This window comes from Ammospiza nelsoni, chromosome 7 (genome assembly GCF_027579445.1).
Source record: "Ammospiza nelsoni isolate bAmmNel1 chromosome 7, bAmmNel1.pri, whole genome shotgun sequence".
NCBI classification, from domain to species: domain Eukaryota; kingdom Metazoa; phylum Chordata; class Aves; order Passeriformes; family Passerellidae; genus Ammospiza; species Ammospiza nelsoni.
Window position 1 is genome coordinate 21,476,215 of NC_080639.1, and position 14,228 is coordinate 21,490,442.

General features: G+C 34.9%; 1 protein-coding gene across 9 annotated transcripts in view; it reads left to right on the plus strand.

The window, feature by feature from the left end:
* LOC132075315 (sodium channel protein type 2 subunit alpha-like) overlaps positions 1-14,228 on the plus strand; it is a 40,034-nt gene that overhangs the window by 5,846 nt on the left and 19,960 nt on the right. For 3 of the 9 annotated variants that reach the window (XM_059475608.1, XM_059475610.1, XM_059475609.1), the window contains exons 6-16: positions 123-359; positions 1,380-1,443; positions 2,567-2,708; positions 3,531-3,737; positions 4,551-4,841; positions 5,486-5,866; positions 7,371-7,503; positions 8,321-8,559; positions 10,373-10,546; positions 11,317-11,673; positions 13,498-13,947. In XM_059475608.1, coding sequence (XP_059331591.1) covers positions 123-359; positions 1,380-1,443; positions 2,567-2,708; positions 3,531-3,737; positions 4,551-4,841; positions 5,486-5,866; positions 7,371-7,503; positions 8,321-8,559; positions 10,373-10,546; positions 11,317-11,673; positions 13,498-13,947 — 2,675 coding nt within the window. The remainder of the gene's footprint in view (positions 1-122; positions 360-1,379; positions 1,444-2,566; positions 2,709-3,530; positions 3,738-4,550; positions 4,842-5,485; positions 5,867-7,370; positions 7,504-8,320; positions 8,560-10,372; positions 10,547-11,316; positions 11,674-13,497; positions 13,948-14,228) is intronic. The other 6 variants (XM_059475611.1, XM_059475613.1, XM_059475612.1 and 3 more) reach the window with 3 other exon arrangements.

The window sequence follows — 14,228 nt, forward strand, 5'->3', positions numbered from 1 at the left end:
AAGACTGTTTTATTTAAGCTGTGCATGGTATTTAGTAGTGTCTTGGAGACTAGATTGGTTAGATTGCATTTTAGCTTAGTTAAATATTTAATATTATAATAAAAATCTGCCTCTGTTTGCAGGCCTGAAGACTATTGTTGGAGCCTTAATTCAGTCTGTGAAGAAGCTCTCGGATGTGATGATCCTGACTGTGTTTTGCCTGAGTGTATTTGCACTGATAGGACTGCAGCTGTTCATGGGCAACTTGAAGAATAAATGCCTGTTCTGGCCATCAAAAAATTCAACAGCCTTTGAAACACATGTAGTTCCATACTTCAATGATACAGAATTGAACTGGGATGCGTACATTAATGACGAAAGTAAGAAATACTTTTTGTAATTTGCTAAAATTTGTATGTAAACCAACACACAATCACAAGATAATATGTTCTCTTTAGCCTGTTTTATACTGCCGGCTAAAGATTAAAAAAAGCCAGTGAAATTGGCTGGCAAAGAATAGGAATTTGTGTATATTGCATCCCGAACTCATGCTGACGTGATTGCTCTTTCCTTTAACTGCACTTAGAGATGTATGTAGTGGCTTAGGTTAGTTTTAGGGTCATGGAATCATGTGGGTTGGACAGGATCTCCACAGTCCAGACCAACTGCTGCTCAGCTGCAGGTCCAGTTAGAGCAGACTGCTCAATCTCTTGTTCCAGGCAAGTTTTTAGCATCTCTAAGGATTGAGATACCACAGCTTCTTCTGGGCAGCATATGCCAGCATTCAACCAGTCTCACAGAAACTTTCTTGAAAATCACTTCAGAATTTCCCATGCTCAAACTTTGATTAGTGGCCTCTTATCTTTCAGGAGTACGCTCCTGAGATGAGTCAGGCTTCATCCTCATTACAGCTTTCATTTTATACTTGCAGGTAGAGTGAAGATCTTTGCACATATCTCCCTCCCTGCCTGCTCCCTCCCTGGTCTTCTCAAGGCCTCACAAAACCAATTCTTTTAGGCTCTTTTTGTATCTTTAGGGTATAAAAAAGACATTGTTCTAGGACTTTATTTTTGCAATATATTTTTATTTTGTTGCCCAGAGAAGCTGTGGATGCCCCATCCCTGGAAGTGTTCAAGGCCAGGTTGCATGGGGCCCCGATCTATTAAGTGGCTTTCCTGCCCCTGGCAGGTGTTTTGGAAACAGATCTTTGAGGTCACTTCCAACCCAAGCAGTTATATGATTCTGCCAGTATTTAAACCCACTGTTGGGAAAACACTAATGGGAGATTATGAGCATTCAAAACCTGATGACTTGAACACAGATTCATCCTCACAAAAAAAAAAAACCAAAACCCCAACCTCCTTTCATTTGTAAACATGTTATTTCTATTTTTTCTTTAGGTCATTTCTACCGCCCAGAAGGAGCAACGGATTTTCTGCTTTGTGGCAATAGCTCAGATGCAGGGTAAGGTACACTGAAAATGATATATCTGTCTAAACATGTAAAAAATATCAATCTAAACTTTAAAAAGATAATTTAGTTACCTAATGTCACGGTTAATAATAATATGGTCATGGTTCCTAGCAGCTGGACACTTGAATGAATAAAAATGTTAAATGACAAAATACTTTGCTGGAAATTTGTTTTAAAAGCTCATATGTAACTGGAAAATTCCATGTAGCTGGTAGACCTTGTGTTATGAAGGACTTAAGAACATTGTTTGCCATGGGTTTCCTGCCATTTCTCAACCCTAAAAGAGCAATCATATAATAACCAAATCGTATCATTCTACATGCTTATGAAGTATCAGTCCATCCCTTGGTTTTGGCTGGTAATAATTTTAAAACATTCAAACTATTTTAGTAAACATTTAACTTGTGTCTAACTATGAGATATTTTGTGTACGTGTATAAATGCACATCAAACGGGCACACATACATGAAAAGAAATCTTCACAGTGTTTTTCTATAGAGGTTTTGGGGACAAGAGGGTCTTCTGTCCTAATTGAAACAGTGTACTTACATTTGATATCAAGATTGCATCACCTACTCTCAAAACCAATATGAAAAATTTATTGAGATAAAAGTGTCCTTGTGCTGGTTATTTGCTCTTGACAAATTGGTAGAATTTGTTAATTAGGCTCATGTGAAGAAGCCAAGAAATCTGGTATGCCAGCCTCACTGACAAAGTTAAGCATAAAATATGTGTGCTGGCTGTCTTTTTCCTGCATGGAAGTATCCACCTATTGGAATATCTATGTTAAGTACATTTATTATTTTCATTGAAGAGATATTTTCAGAGGTAATATCAAACTGTTGATAAAAAACTTAATTTTGTTTAAAATTTTGAAAGACAATAGAAGGAAATATTGTCATCACTTGTTTACTCTCTGGATTATTTTTTAAAGAACAGACTTTTAATTTCCTCACTAATCTTTGAATTGTTTTAAGCCATAAATAGCAGCACCATCCACAGAGTAAGCCTCATAAGAAGCTCAAGAAACAATAATTTTTTTTAAATAGTGTTATATGAAATTTGTGTATGGATTGTTTTGCCTCTTTTGTTTTGTTTTGTTTCCCTCTTCTAGTAAATGCCCAGAAGAGTTTATCTGTGTGAAAGCTGGTAAAAACCCCAACTATGGATATACTAGCTTTGACACATTCAGTTGGGCTTTCTTGTCACTGTTTCGACTGATGACACAGGACTATTGGGAAAATCTTTATCAGTTGGTGAGTGTATTTTTAAAATTGTGGTCAATGTATTACTGGGCCCAAATCAATCGTTCTTATTTGTATTACATACCATTGCTATTGTTAGCCATTAACATTTTTCAAAGGAAGCAAATTCAGTTGCAAAACTAAGCAGATGTGGCCACTTGATACAGAATCTCACATGATTTCTGAAGAGGCACATGAAGAGTTTTTTGGTCCATAATTTAATTTTTGCAGTGTATATTTCATTTTGTGCCTCGTGATATTTTCAAAATAGTCAATATTGAGTTTAAAAAGACTTAATGACAGCAAAATCTGAAATTTAATTTCAGTACCCTTAGTCCTATTTTTATAACTTAGAATGCATGACTTGATACAAATTAACATTCTTACACGAGCTTTTCATTATATGGTGTGTGCAAATGTGTCAATTATAATAAATACTATCTTCTCATTATCTAGCCAATTGTGCCATTTTTAGATCATTTGTTTGTTTCAAAGAGAACTCATGCTAATACATGGTAAGCATTCTAAGCATCCAACCTGTGATATGTGACTGACCTTAAGAACTCTGATCCCACATACTTCCCAAGATTATTAGGCATTGAAAGAGGTTTGTCCCAAAGCAGCATGATCCTTAGGCATGGTTTTCACCTAAAAGAATGTTCCCTTTATATTTATGTTTCTGAATTACAATTACTTTGTAATTCAGAAAACGTGTATGATTTTACTACAGAAGGAAAACCAACTAAGTTTTGAACTTTTCAAAGTCATTAATGCTTGGGAACTGCAGAAGTGATACATTTCTTCACCAGCTGGATTTCTCTTCTCCTCCTATAGACACTGCGAGCTGTTGGCAAATCATACATGATATTTTTTGTTGTGGTGATTTTTCTGGGTTCCTTCTATTTGATTAACTTGATCTTGGCTGTGGTTGCCATGGCCTATGAAGAACAAAATCAAGCAACTCTTGTTGAAGCAGAGCAGAGGGAGGCAGACTTTAAACTGAAGCTTGAACAACTGCGGAAGCAGCAAGAAGAAGCTCAGGTATTTTCTATCAAGAATCTGGGCCTTAGTGTGTTCCTTTGCCTGCTATTTGTTAAAATAGAACCAATAATAAATTTACATATTAAAAAAATCCATTCTTTAACATAACTTGCAAATACTGTAGACTGCTTTTTCTATGCCTCTTTATTGTTTTTAAAATAGATAATATCTAAAGTGGTAATCAATTTCTGAACTGATAACAAAGAGTAGCATCCAAATCAGAATAATAGTTTTAAATGAATCTCTGTTATCTTGGGGTAGTAGCTTGTAAACTGTCATGATGATTTTTGAAATTCTCATCTTAGAAATAATTTCAATACTTTTCAGCCCTTGATTAGAGTGTAGAATATTTTCATCTATAAATTTCTGATTCATTTTTGCTACCTGTGCTGCTACTAGCGAATCTAAGACTGGCAGCAGCTTAAGGAGGCTACTTACAATAAAAGCTAGGATTACAATAAAATTTACAATAAAACTAGGATTAGTTTACTAAATAATTACAGGCGGAAGTGTGACTCTGTTTGGCTCTTTTGTTTTCAGTTGCATTCACTATAATTAATAAATTTAATAATTTTCAAATATTTTCTAATGAACTTTGTGACTGTAGACAATGTGGGCTGACTCCATGACATGGGTGCTAAGTAGAACTCCATTCAAATTCCATTCATACTACAGAATTTCATTTGTAGCTTTGCACAAATCCAACTGCACTGTTTACTAGAAGTAATTTGATACAAATCTTAGGAATAAGATTATCTTTCTTTTAAAATGATGTGATTTATAAAGTATCTTATTAAATAATTGCTGTGGCAGGCAATAGCAGCAGCTGCAGCAGAGATGACTGAGTACAGCTGTGAAAGTGGGAATGCTGCACCCTCAGATAGTTCTTCAGATGCATCCAAGCTTAGTTCAAAAAGTGCCAAAGAAAGAAGAAATAGAAGGAAGAAAAGGAGGCAGAGAGAGCTCTCTGGAGAAGAGGATGACATGAAGGATGAAAAGCTTCCAAAATCTGAATCAGATGGCAGTATCAAAAAGAAAGGTTTCCGTTTTTCTTTTGATGGGAACAGACTAACTTATGGGAAGCCATTTATATCATCCCACCAGGTACTGTGAGTAATGCAATTGTAATTTTTGGAATTTGTGAGATTATTGTCATATACAACAAACTTCACTGCAACTTTGCAATGTAAGGCAACAAAGTAAAAATAATGTAGCATTCTCTTAAATACCAACTGTAAATTGGTATTATTTTCTCAAGTGTACCTTCAAAAAGTGTTTTGTTGCCTCTCATTTTATTATTTAGGACCTGAACGCGCACAGCAGTATTGCATTTTCCTAGTTGATCTGAGCTAGAAATGCCTTCTTAATTCATAAATGGAATAATTAAGTATAATGTATGAATGTAGAAGACTAAAGGTATTGGTATCTTTTAACATAATGCATGATCTTTGTGGATCATTGAGAGTTTATGTAAAGCTTGGTTTTTCTCTTTAGAGCATGAAAAAGCAGTGGCCTAATATAGGTTATTTTTTTTTCTCCGCAGTCATTATTTTAGGTACACTGTAAATTTACCCATTCAGTTGACTTTCATCTGTAATGCATCTTTGAGACCAGCCTGAGGCAGTGTATTAAAGATAACACTGAAAAATTCCAGGGGAATATAAATTATTATTGTTTTTCTTGTACATAGACATGAATTTTGTATGCTTATAATCTTCAGATGGTCGTTTTTTATGTTTCCTTTGCAGTCTTTGCTGAGTGTTCATGGCTCCCTGTTTTCTCCCAGGCCTAGTAGCAGAACAAGTCTGTTCAGTTTTAGAGGCGACGGACGAGAGAGAGGCTCAGAAAATGAGTTTGCTGACGATGAGCACAGCACGTTTGAGGATAACTCGAGCAGGAGAGGGTCTCTGTTTGTGCCGCGCAGGCACGCAGAGCGGCGCAGCAGCAACATCAGCCAGGCCAGTGGGTCATCCAGAAGGCTGACAGTCTTCCCAGTGAATGGGAAGATGCACAGCACTGTAGATTGCAATGGAGTGGTTTCCTTGGTGGATGGACCACCAGGTCTGTTGTCTCCTACTGGACAACTTCTGCCAGAGGTGATAATAGATAAACCATCAACTGATGGCAATGTAAGAAAGTTTAAAATTACTCCAGGTTTCATGTCCTTTCTTTATTGCGTGGACAATGTTTCAAAAATTATTGCTTTGAAAATAGATGGGAAGTTGTGAATGCTTTTGGAATCTTACTGTGTTGAAATGGATTTGAAGGGATTTAGTCAAAAGTGAGAGGCTAAAGCATGAAAGAGAATAAAGCAGTAAGTTTTACATACCTGCAAAGAAAAGATGTAAATACATCTGCTTAATGAATCAGATTAGTAATGTTCCATTGCTAAATCTGTTTTTGAGTGCAAAATAGGATGTCCAACTCTAAGCTTCCTGTACATTATTAGATTATTTCAATTTTTTTTCTTTGTGGTTTTAGTCTCCTTTTAAGTGTATTTTTCTTAGTAAAGAAAAGTCAGTAATATGCATTATTCTGCAGTAAATATGCAGTCAGTAATGTGCATTTGTTCATACATTTGGTATTGTGCAAATATAGCATAGTCTTAAAGATTATGTTGACGCCTTAAAAGTCCTGAAAGCATTTTTTCCTCCTGGGTTTCAAAGACTGAGTTGCTCACTGTCTAGGATCAGGGTATAATTAAAAAAAACCCAAAAACCCCAAAACAACGAAACATTTTAATTCTGCTCTGTTTTTCCTTTTCCCTCAGTCTGCTTTGGGAATGGAGCAGAGACATCTGCATATTTTTTCCCAAAATTATTATTTTACTAAATTTTTTGGTCAATTTCTGTGTGTCATAGCACCTGAAAGTACATGAGCCAGCTTCCTTGCAGTTATCAGCCAGATGCCTTGCAGTTATAATTTTCTTGCAGTTTATTACACGTTTATTTTAATGCATTTATTTAATGGACTGGAAAAAAGTGTCCCCATCCTTTGGGCATTCAAAAATTCTTCATAACTGAGATGTGCTCAAGACTATAGTTAGAACACAACTTTCATTTTTTAAAATTAAGTCATGAAAAACAAGTATTTATTTTTGGGATCAATGAAGTCAGACCTATGCTGTTACTTCAGTTGAAATTCATAAAATAAATCAGAGTTGATAATGATTGAATTTAGAAAATATAATTTAAATTAAGTTTTGAATGGGTACAGAGATCAAAACTGATCTTTAAAACTATTTTATGGAATAGTTGCTGCAGAATCTTCCTAGCATTATTCCCTTGTTAGAAGGGTCTTGTGAATGAACTAGTTTAGAATGGAAATATTGGTAGAGCAAGTATGGAACTGGGAATTGTTTTTACACAAGTTCTGCAAGTCTTTCTTTGTTTTCTTGGCTGTAGCCCCCTCCAAAATTTATTGGTGTCTAAAGTGGAGTAATGTTATTTGAGTATAATGCAGTGGAAGTATGGGAACTAAGTATCCAAATGTTTTTCTTAACGTTTTAAAAGTATTAGTTGTATTAGGATGTATATAATGAAAATAGAAATTTTTAAAAATCCACAGTATTTCTAGTATTTCTAAAGTTTAATTTAATTTACACACCTTTTAATTTATTTTTTTTTTTTTTAGAGCACTACCACAGAAATAGGAATAAAAAACAGACGTACAAGTTCATATCAAATACCAATGGAGTTGCTGGAGGATCCTGATTTAAGGGAAAGGGCCATGAGTCTAGCTGATGTTATCACAAACAGAATGGAAGGTATGTTATAGCTGCAGACACTTGAACTTTCTTGACATAGTCTTAGATTGCTTGAAGGTATTATACCACAATACAAACAGAGAAGAAAAAAAATATGTAGTCATTGCAAATATATAACAGGAAACAAAATGCATGCGCATAGTGAAAAAAGAAAGGAAGCAGGTAAGCAGGCTGACGTAGAAAACTCATTGTAATTAAAATGGGTACTATGTATGTGTTTTATGCTTGTTATTCATGCTTAGCAATGCAGTTATTGGAAGAAATGCCTTGTGATACATTTGCCACTAACCATACCATAAAGATATTAGAGAAAATTCCAGGCCAGGCTTTAGTTAATAAGGAGAAGAAAATTTCTCCAAGGATTGCTTTGAACAGTGGAATGACTACTAGTGAAAATAATGAAAAAAGCTTGAATAATTTTCAAAATCATTTTAAGGTTAAAATTAATGTTATTTTTTCCTGAAAATAAGTACTTAGACATTTAAAAGGACTTTGAAGTTGAAAGATTAATTGAAAAAAAGATCCCTAATCTTAAGCATAATTCTTATGGCTTTTTGTGTTTTTTTAAACAAGATCATATGTTATTAAAAATAGACATGTTTTTAAAGTATTTGCTCAGAACACTTGAGGTTTTTCTGTAAGTCTTCTAAAAGCTTTTGTGTCAGAAACAATAAATTAAGTTCCTGGAAATCTGAGGACGTTCCTCCAAGTGTCCTTAGTGGTTCCAGGTATAAAGTTTAAAACTTGAAAAACCAGATAAAAAATTACTTTCACATTCTCCAAAACTTGTTCACTGTAAATTTCTCTTTTTCCCCAGAACTTGAAGGATCCAGACAAAAATGTCCACCTTGCTGGGATAAGTTTGCCCATACTTTCTTGATTTGGGATTGTTGTGAGCCCTGGTTAAAAGTGAAGAGTATAGTTGAATTTATTGTAATGGATCCATTTGTTGATCTGGCTGTCACTGTTTGCATAGTTTTAAACACATTATTTATGGCCATGGAACATTATCCAATGACTAACCAGTTTGAGACTGTACTTACAGTAGGAAATCTGGTAAGTCCTTCAATCTATAAAATTTTATACTGGTGGAACCTGATTTCTCTTTGGAATAGAATTGCTTTTATAGTTTTTGTCATCCCATAAAATAAATATTAAAGGGTTATTTGTACTAAAAATAGTCTAAAAATGCCATTTGGAATATATTGTATATAAGAGTATTTGAGAGGTGTTGCATCTTAAATTTTGTCTTCTGTATTACAACTTCTTCAATAGAGTTTCCAAAAGCCAGAGTTTGAATTACATGAAACTGAAGGAAATCTGACATGTTTTTGTTTAGTATTACAAAAATAAGTAGGAGTCAAGTTAGATCCTTTTTAGTGTAAGTACCATTGACAACAAAAAAAGAGCTGAATGCTAATTTCTATTATTATTTTTCACTGCTATTACTATGTGTTGATTTTCTTGAAGACCATTTATTTGATTGGACCATAAAAATTTGGAAGGCAAAGAATGCGTGACTTATTCTAAGAGTATCTGTTGGTGCAGCTGAGTTTTGTTCCTTAGTGGACACAGTGTGTGAGTTGGGTTTGGTGAGGTAGCTTTATTTTGGTTTATAAAAGCAATAATACAGGTATGTTATACTTCTTAACTCATGCTTATTCTAAGTGGTTATTCTGGTAATTATGATCTAAAAAAATAATAAAACAATTTGGTTATTGGAATATGTGAAATTCTAATACATGTTGGTAACATACTCAGACTTAAAGAGTCAAAGTATCAGCATTTAAATTATATGCTGATTTTTTTTTAATCCAATATGGATATATTTCACTTTTTACACCTTAACCTGGAATTAGAGATCCTTATCTGTACAAGAGAAATATCTCATGTTGCTGTTTAAAATACATGCAGGATGCCTTTGAGGAAAAGATAAGGCAGACAAATAGATGAGGATCAGTAACTGTTTCAGAGAGCTGTCTTGTGATTGTGTTTGTATGTTTTACCCAGAAAACTCCCATTCCTACCTTTCCTATGTAATGGAGTAGTTTAGTATGTGTGAGTGTATGTGTTCCTTCATGCCAGGAATTTGTGTGTGCTCCCAGTCAATCTGTATGCCTCTATGACATTGGTATGGTATCAGCAGTTGCTTTCTTCCTTTTTGGACTCTGTAGCTCTGCATTTTAGAGACTGTAAAATGCTCCTGACTTTTTTGAACTTTTTTTGATCTTTCTCATGGATGATAGCAATTTATGCAGTTTTGTAGATACTGGTGGTCATGCATTTATAGTAAATACAATGAATTTATTTCAGAGGTGTGGTTTGCCTGCTGCTTCAGAAGATGTCAGAGGCATTCAGAGTCAGAAAGGAGTTTTACTTACTCAAGCCTTGGCATAATTGAGCTTTTTTTGGCCGTTAGAGAAGATAAGCTTATTTATGAGTTGTTCTATAGACTTTGTTAATGGTACATCACTTCAATTTATGACCAATTCATGTTTTCCAACACACCTTTGTTAAAGCAGCTTCCATTCTGACAAGAGCAAGTGCATTATCTTGCTGGGGAAAGTTCCTTTAATTAGATTTAATTAGATAGATGGCAGATAAAAGGAGCAAACTGAAGCCTGTTAGGAGTAGCTTATTCTTCAGTAGATACTAAATGTACCTTAGCTTTAACTGATGTTACATATTTATGCTGGAGCTCTTTTTGATGTCGCTACTTACCTTCTCTCTGGGGTTCAGTTTGTGATAATTTTAATTAGTGACATCCTGCTGTAAGAGGGATGCTACTTCTTACTTCTGTTGTTCTTTATCAGTGGGTTCAGCTTCTTCATATTCATCCATAAAGTAACAGTAATGCTTTTTTCTTCAGGTTTTTACTGGAATTTTTGCAGCAGAAATGGTTCTCAAGATAATTGCCATGCATCCTTTTAATTATTTCCAAGTTGGCTGGAATATTTTTGATAGCTTTATAGTTACTCTTAGTTTGGTGGAGCTTTTTTTGTCAAATGTGGATGGATTATCCGTTCTCCGGTCATTCCGATTGGTAAATAATACATCTGCATTAATTAATGAATTATGTTTGTATTTCAACTCTGTTCATATAAATAAGACACCTTTTAGTGTACTTTTTAGTAATTGACACAGGGTATATCTGCAGGTTGTTTTAAAAATTATTTATCATTGAATACTGTGTGCCATTTTACTGTTCAGAATTAAGAGCTGTAATTTTATTGTAATTGTTTAAACATGAATGAGTAAAGTTTAGTGAAATGTACAATTTTTTTAGAGTATATTGAGAAGTAGAAAACTTTGTAGTCTTGTTGGCTTTCATGTCTGGAAATAGTAAGAAGGCTAGAGGTGTTCTTTTAAAATGTAGGAATTAAAAAATTCATGGGTTTAATAAATTTTAAGAAGATTGATTTTTCTTTTCCCCTTAGCAAAAAAAAATCTTTATTTTATTAGAAAAATATTTTTGTTTCTACATGTAATATCCAAAGTGTATGTATTCAGAATCCACTGTCTGAACAAATACAACTAGTGTGCTGTTTCTTTCATCTGGAAAAGCATAAATATGCTAAAACAAACAAGCAAAACACTACAAAAAAAACACACAGGGGGAAAAAAACCAACGTCTAAAATTTATTACATTTTAAAAGTGTGGGTTTCATGAAATGCTATGGAAGTTATGGTTGTTGGAATCATGTTGAAGTTTTTCTTTTTGCTCTTGCTGAGAGTCACTAGTTTGTAACACACTGCTACCTCTATAACATTTTTGTAACTACTGCTAATAATCCCTGTATTTTTTTTTTCCAGTTGCGAGTTTTCAAATTGGCAAAATCTTGGCCAACTCTAAATATGCTGATTAAGATTATTGGCAACTCAGTGGGGGCTCTGGGGAACCTGACCCTGGTGCTGGCCATCATTGTGTTCATTTTCGCTGTGGTTGGGATGCAGCTCTTTGGGAAGAGCTACAAGGAATGTGTCTGCAAGATCTCCAGTGACTGTGTGCTCCCTCGCTGGCACATGCACGACTTTTTCCACTCTTTCCTGATTGTATTCCGAGTGCTGTGTGGGGAATGGATAGAAACCATGTGGGACTGCATGGAGGTGGCAGGCCAAGCCATGTGCCTTATTGTTTTCATGATGGTCATGGTGATTGGAAACCTAGTGGTATGTAGTCAAAACAATTTTACAATTCATTTAGAATATGAGAGGTAAGAGAACCAGTAATTAATTATAAAAGTATTATTTAATGTGATTTTTAAATATTATTTTATTGTCTGGATTTGTTATGAGTGTGGGTTTTGAAATGGAGTTTTCTGTTTGTTAGATTTCTGGTCCTACCTAGAGTCCTCGGCTTGGAGGATGAACCCCGCTGGGTCCAGAGTGCAGTTCAGAGGATGTGGGTGAGAGTGTGCAGCTCCAGGTGCTCAGGGTGTTGTGGGCTACTCCTGCTTACCTAGAGTGGGAGAGAAGAGTAAGGGCACCCTCAGTGTTGGACATCCAGAGTGGAAGTTTCCTATTTGCAGGAGAGGATATAGCAGGGCCTTTTCTCCCTAATCCATTTAGTCCTTGCTTCCAATCCCACTTAGGCAGGTTATTGGGCCTTTCTGTAAATCGTCTTCTGATCTCTCCTGTCTAAATGACTGCTATTGCATTCTTAAGACTCCGAAGCATATGCCATTTTGAGACCTGCATGCTGCACCACCAGCATTTTACACAAATGGAGTAAGGAAACTTGAATTAGAAGGAAAGTTGTTATGCAGGAAAAATCTCAGCTTCAATTACTTCAGGTTTTCTTTTGCTGCTTCACTTTTTTGCTTGCTATTTCATAAGCGCTTTCTACAGATATTTCTGACATGGCCTGTATTATATCTTCATTTTTCTTTTTCAGAGGAAAGCATCAGATTTGCACTAGTTTATATAAATTTCTCTTTTTAAATGTTTTATTTATATTTTTTAACTCACCAGTATTTAAGACATTATTTGCTCTCCCTATTGCACCACTTTTCTCATTCCCTCTGTTATTAAACATCTCTGCTTTAAGTTATTTTCTGTTGCAGAGGAGATTTTAAATTAGCCATCCTGTGCATATTCTTTAAGAATAAAATTTCTGAGAGGAGTCAGGTGAGTATCTTTAAGACAGCCCTGCTTCTAGTTGCACAGCCACTTGCTTCAGGATTTTCTATTAATCTATTGTCTTATAATGAAGAGAACTGTGAAGTTGTTTGATTAAACTCCATAAGTAGTTTTCTATACCATAAGATTGAATTTTGTGGAATGAAGTATCCACCTATGTGAATATTTCCACAGTGTTTACTATATTCTGATTTTATTCCATAGCTCTGGGAAAACTTCTTACATGAGCACACATCCCTGCTGTATGTTCATGGCTGTTTTGTCCATTTGTCTTTATGTATTCCTAAAATATTTTATCATCTTGCATTCCAAGCTGATGGGAGAGCTGATTTCAAGATTTTAAGAGCTGGTACTCTGCTGCTTTGGCATTTGAGTTCCTGGTAACCTCTGGGGTTTTGTGACTGATGTGTGTTCTATGTTTTGTCTTGTTGTGGGAAAAGGATGACTTGGGCATTGAAAGGCAGGGTGCATTCCTCATTTTTTAAGTTGCATACAAAAAAATTATTTGTGTGTGTTTGGACCAGCACATAGAAAATCTGTTTCCTGTATAGATCAGAGTGCTGTGATTTGCCAGAAAGGTAAACATGTTGAATCTCTTCAGACAATGCCAAAGAATCAATAATTTCTGACCTTCTACAAACAAAAGCAATGTAAAGCCACAAAATCCCCTCTGTTGAGGTATAGGGAAGGTATTTTACTTAAATTGAATTTGCATTTTATTTACTGTGTACTTTCAGAATCGTTACTGTAGATGAAAACACAAAGCCTGTGTTTATAATGTGTTCATAATAAGCATGTAGATGAAAAATGGGAAAAATCAGCTCTGTTGTCTTTGGTTTTTTTTATTTTACTTAGGTATTGAATCTTTTTCTGGCCTTGCTGCTGAGTTCATTTAGTTCAGACAACCTTGCTGCTACAGACGATGATAATGAAATGAACAACTTGCAGATTGCTGTGGCAAGGATTCAAAGGGGAATAGATTATGTGAAGAAAAAAGCAGGTGAATGCATCCGAAGGCCTTGTTTGGAAAAACAAGCTGCTGTAAATCAAAGAACAGCAACAGATCAGAATGATGAGAGAAACCATTGCATTCCCAACTGTACTGCCACTGAACGAAGGATAGATAAAAATTATGGCAAAACTGAAAATGGAATGGCCACTGTTATAGGTGACAATGATTATGCACCATTCATAACCAACCCAAGCCTTACTGTTACGGTACCAATAGCTGTTGGAGAGTCTGATTTTGAACGTCTGAATACAGAAGAGTTTAGCAGTGACTCAGATACGGATGAAAGCAAGGAGGTAAAATTTAAAAATTTTATATTTTAGACAAATTAATTATACTGACTGTATTGTTTCATAGTGCAATTCTTCCTGCTTAGAAATGCAAAGCAATTGTAACTCAAGATTCTTGGACTGTACAGAGTATGAATAATCTGAAGTGGGAAAGTGGAGTTTGAGAGAGTAGGAAATCCTGATAGAACTGTATAAATTTATGTGAACCCATTTATAAAGATGTTTGAAAAGCCAACTACTAAACTGTTAGTTGAATAGGGAAATTAGTACTTATGTAGAGAATAAAG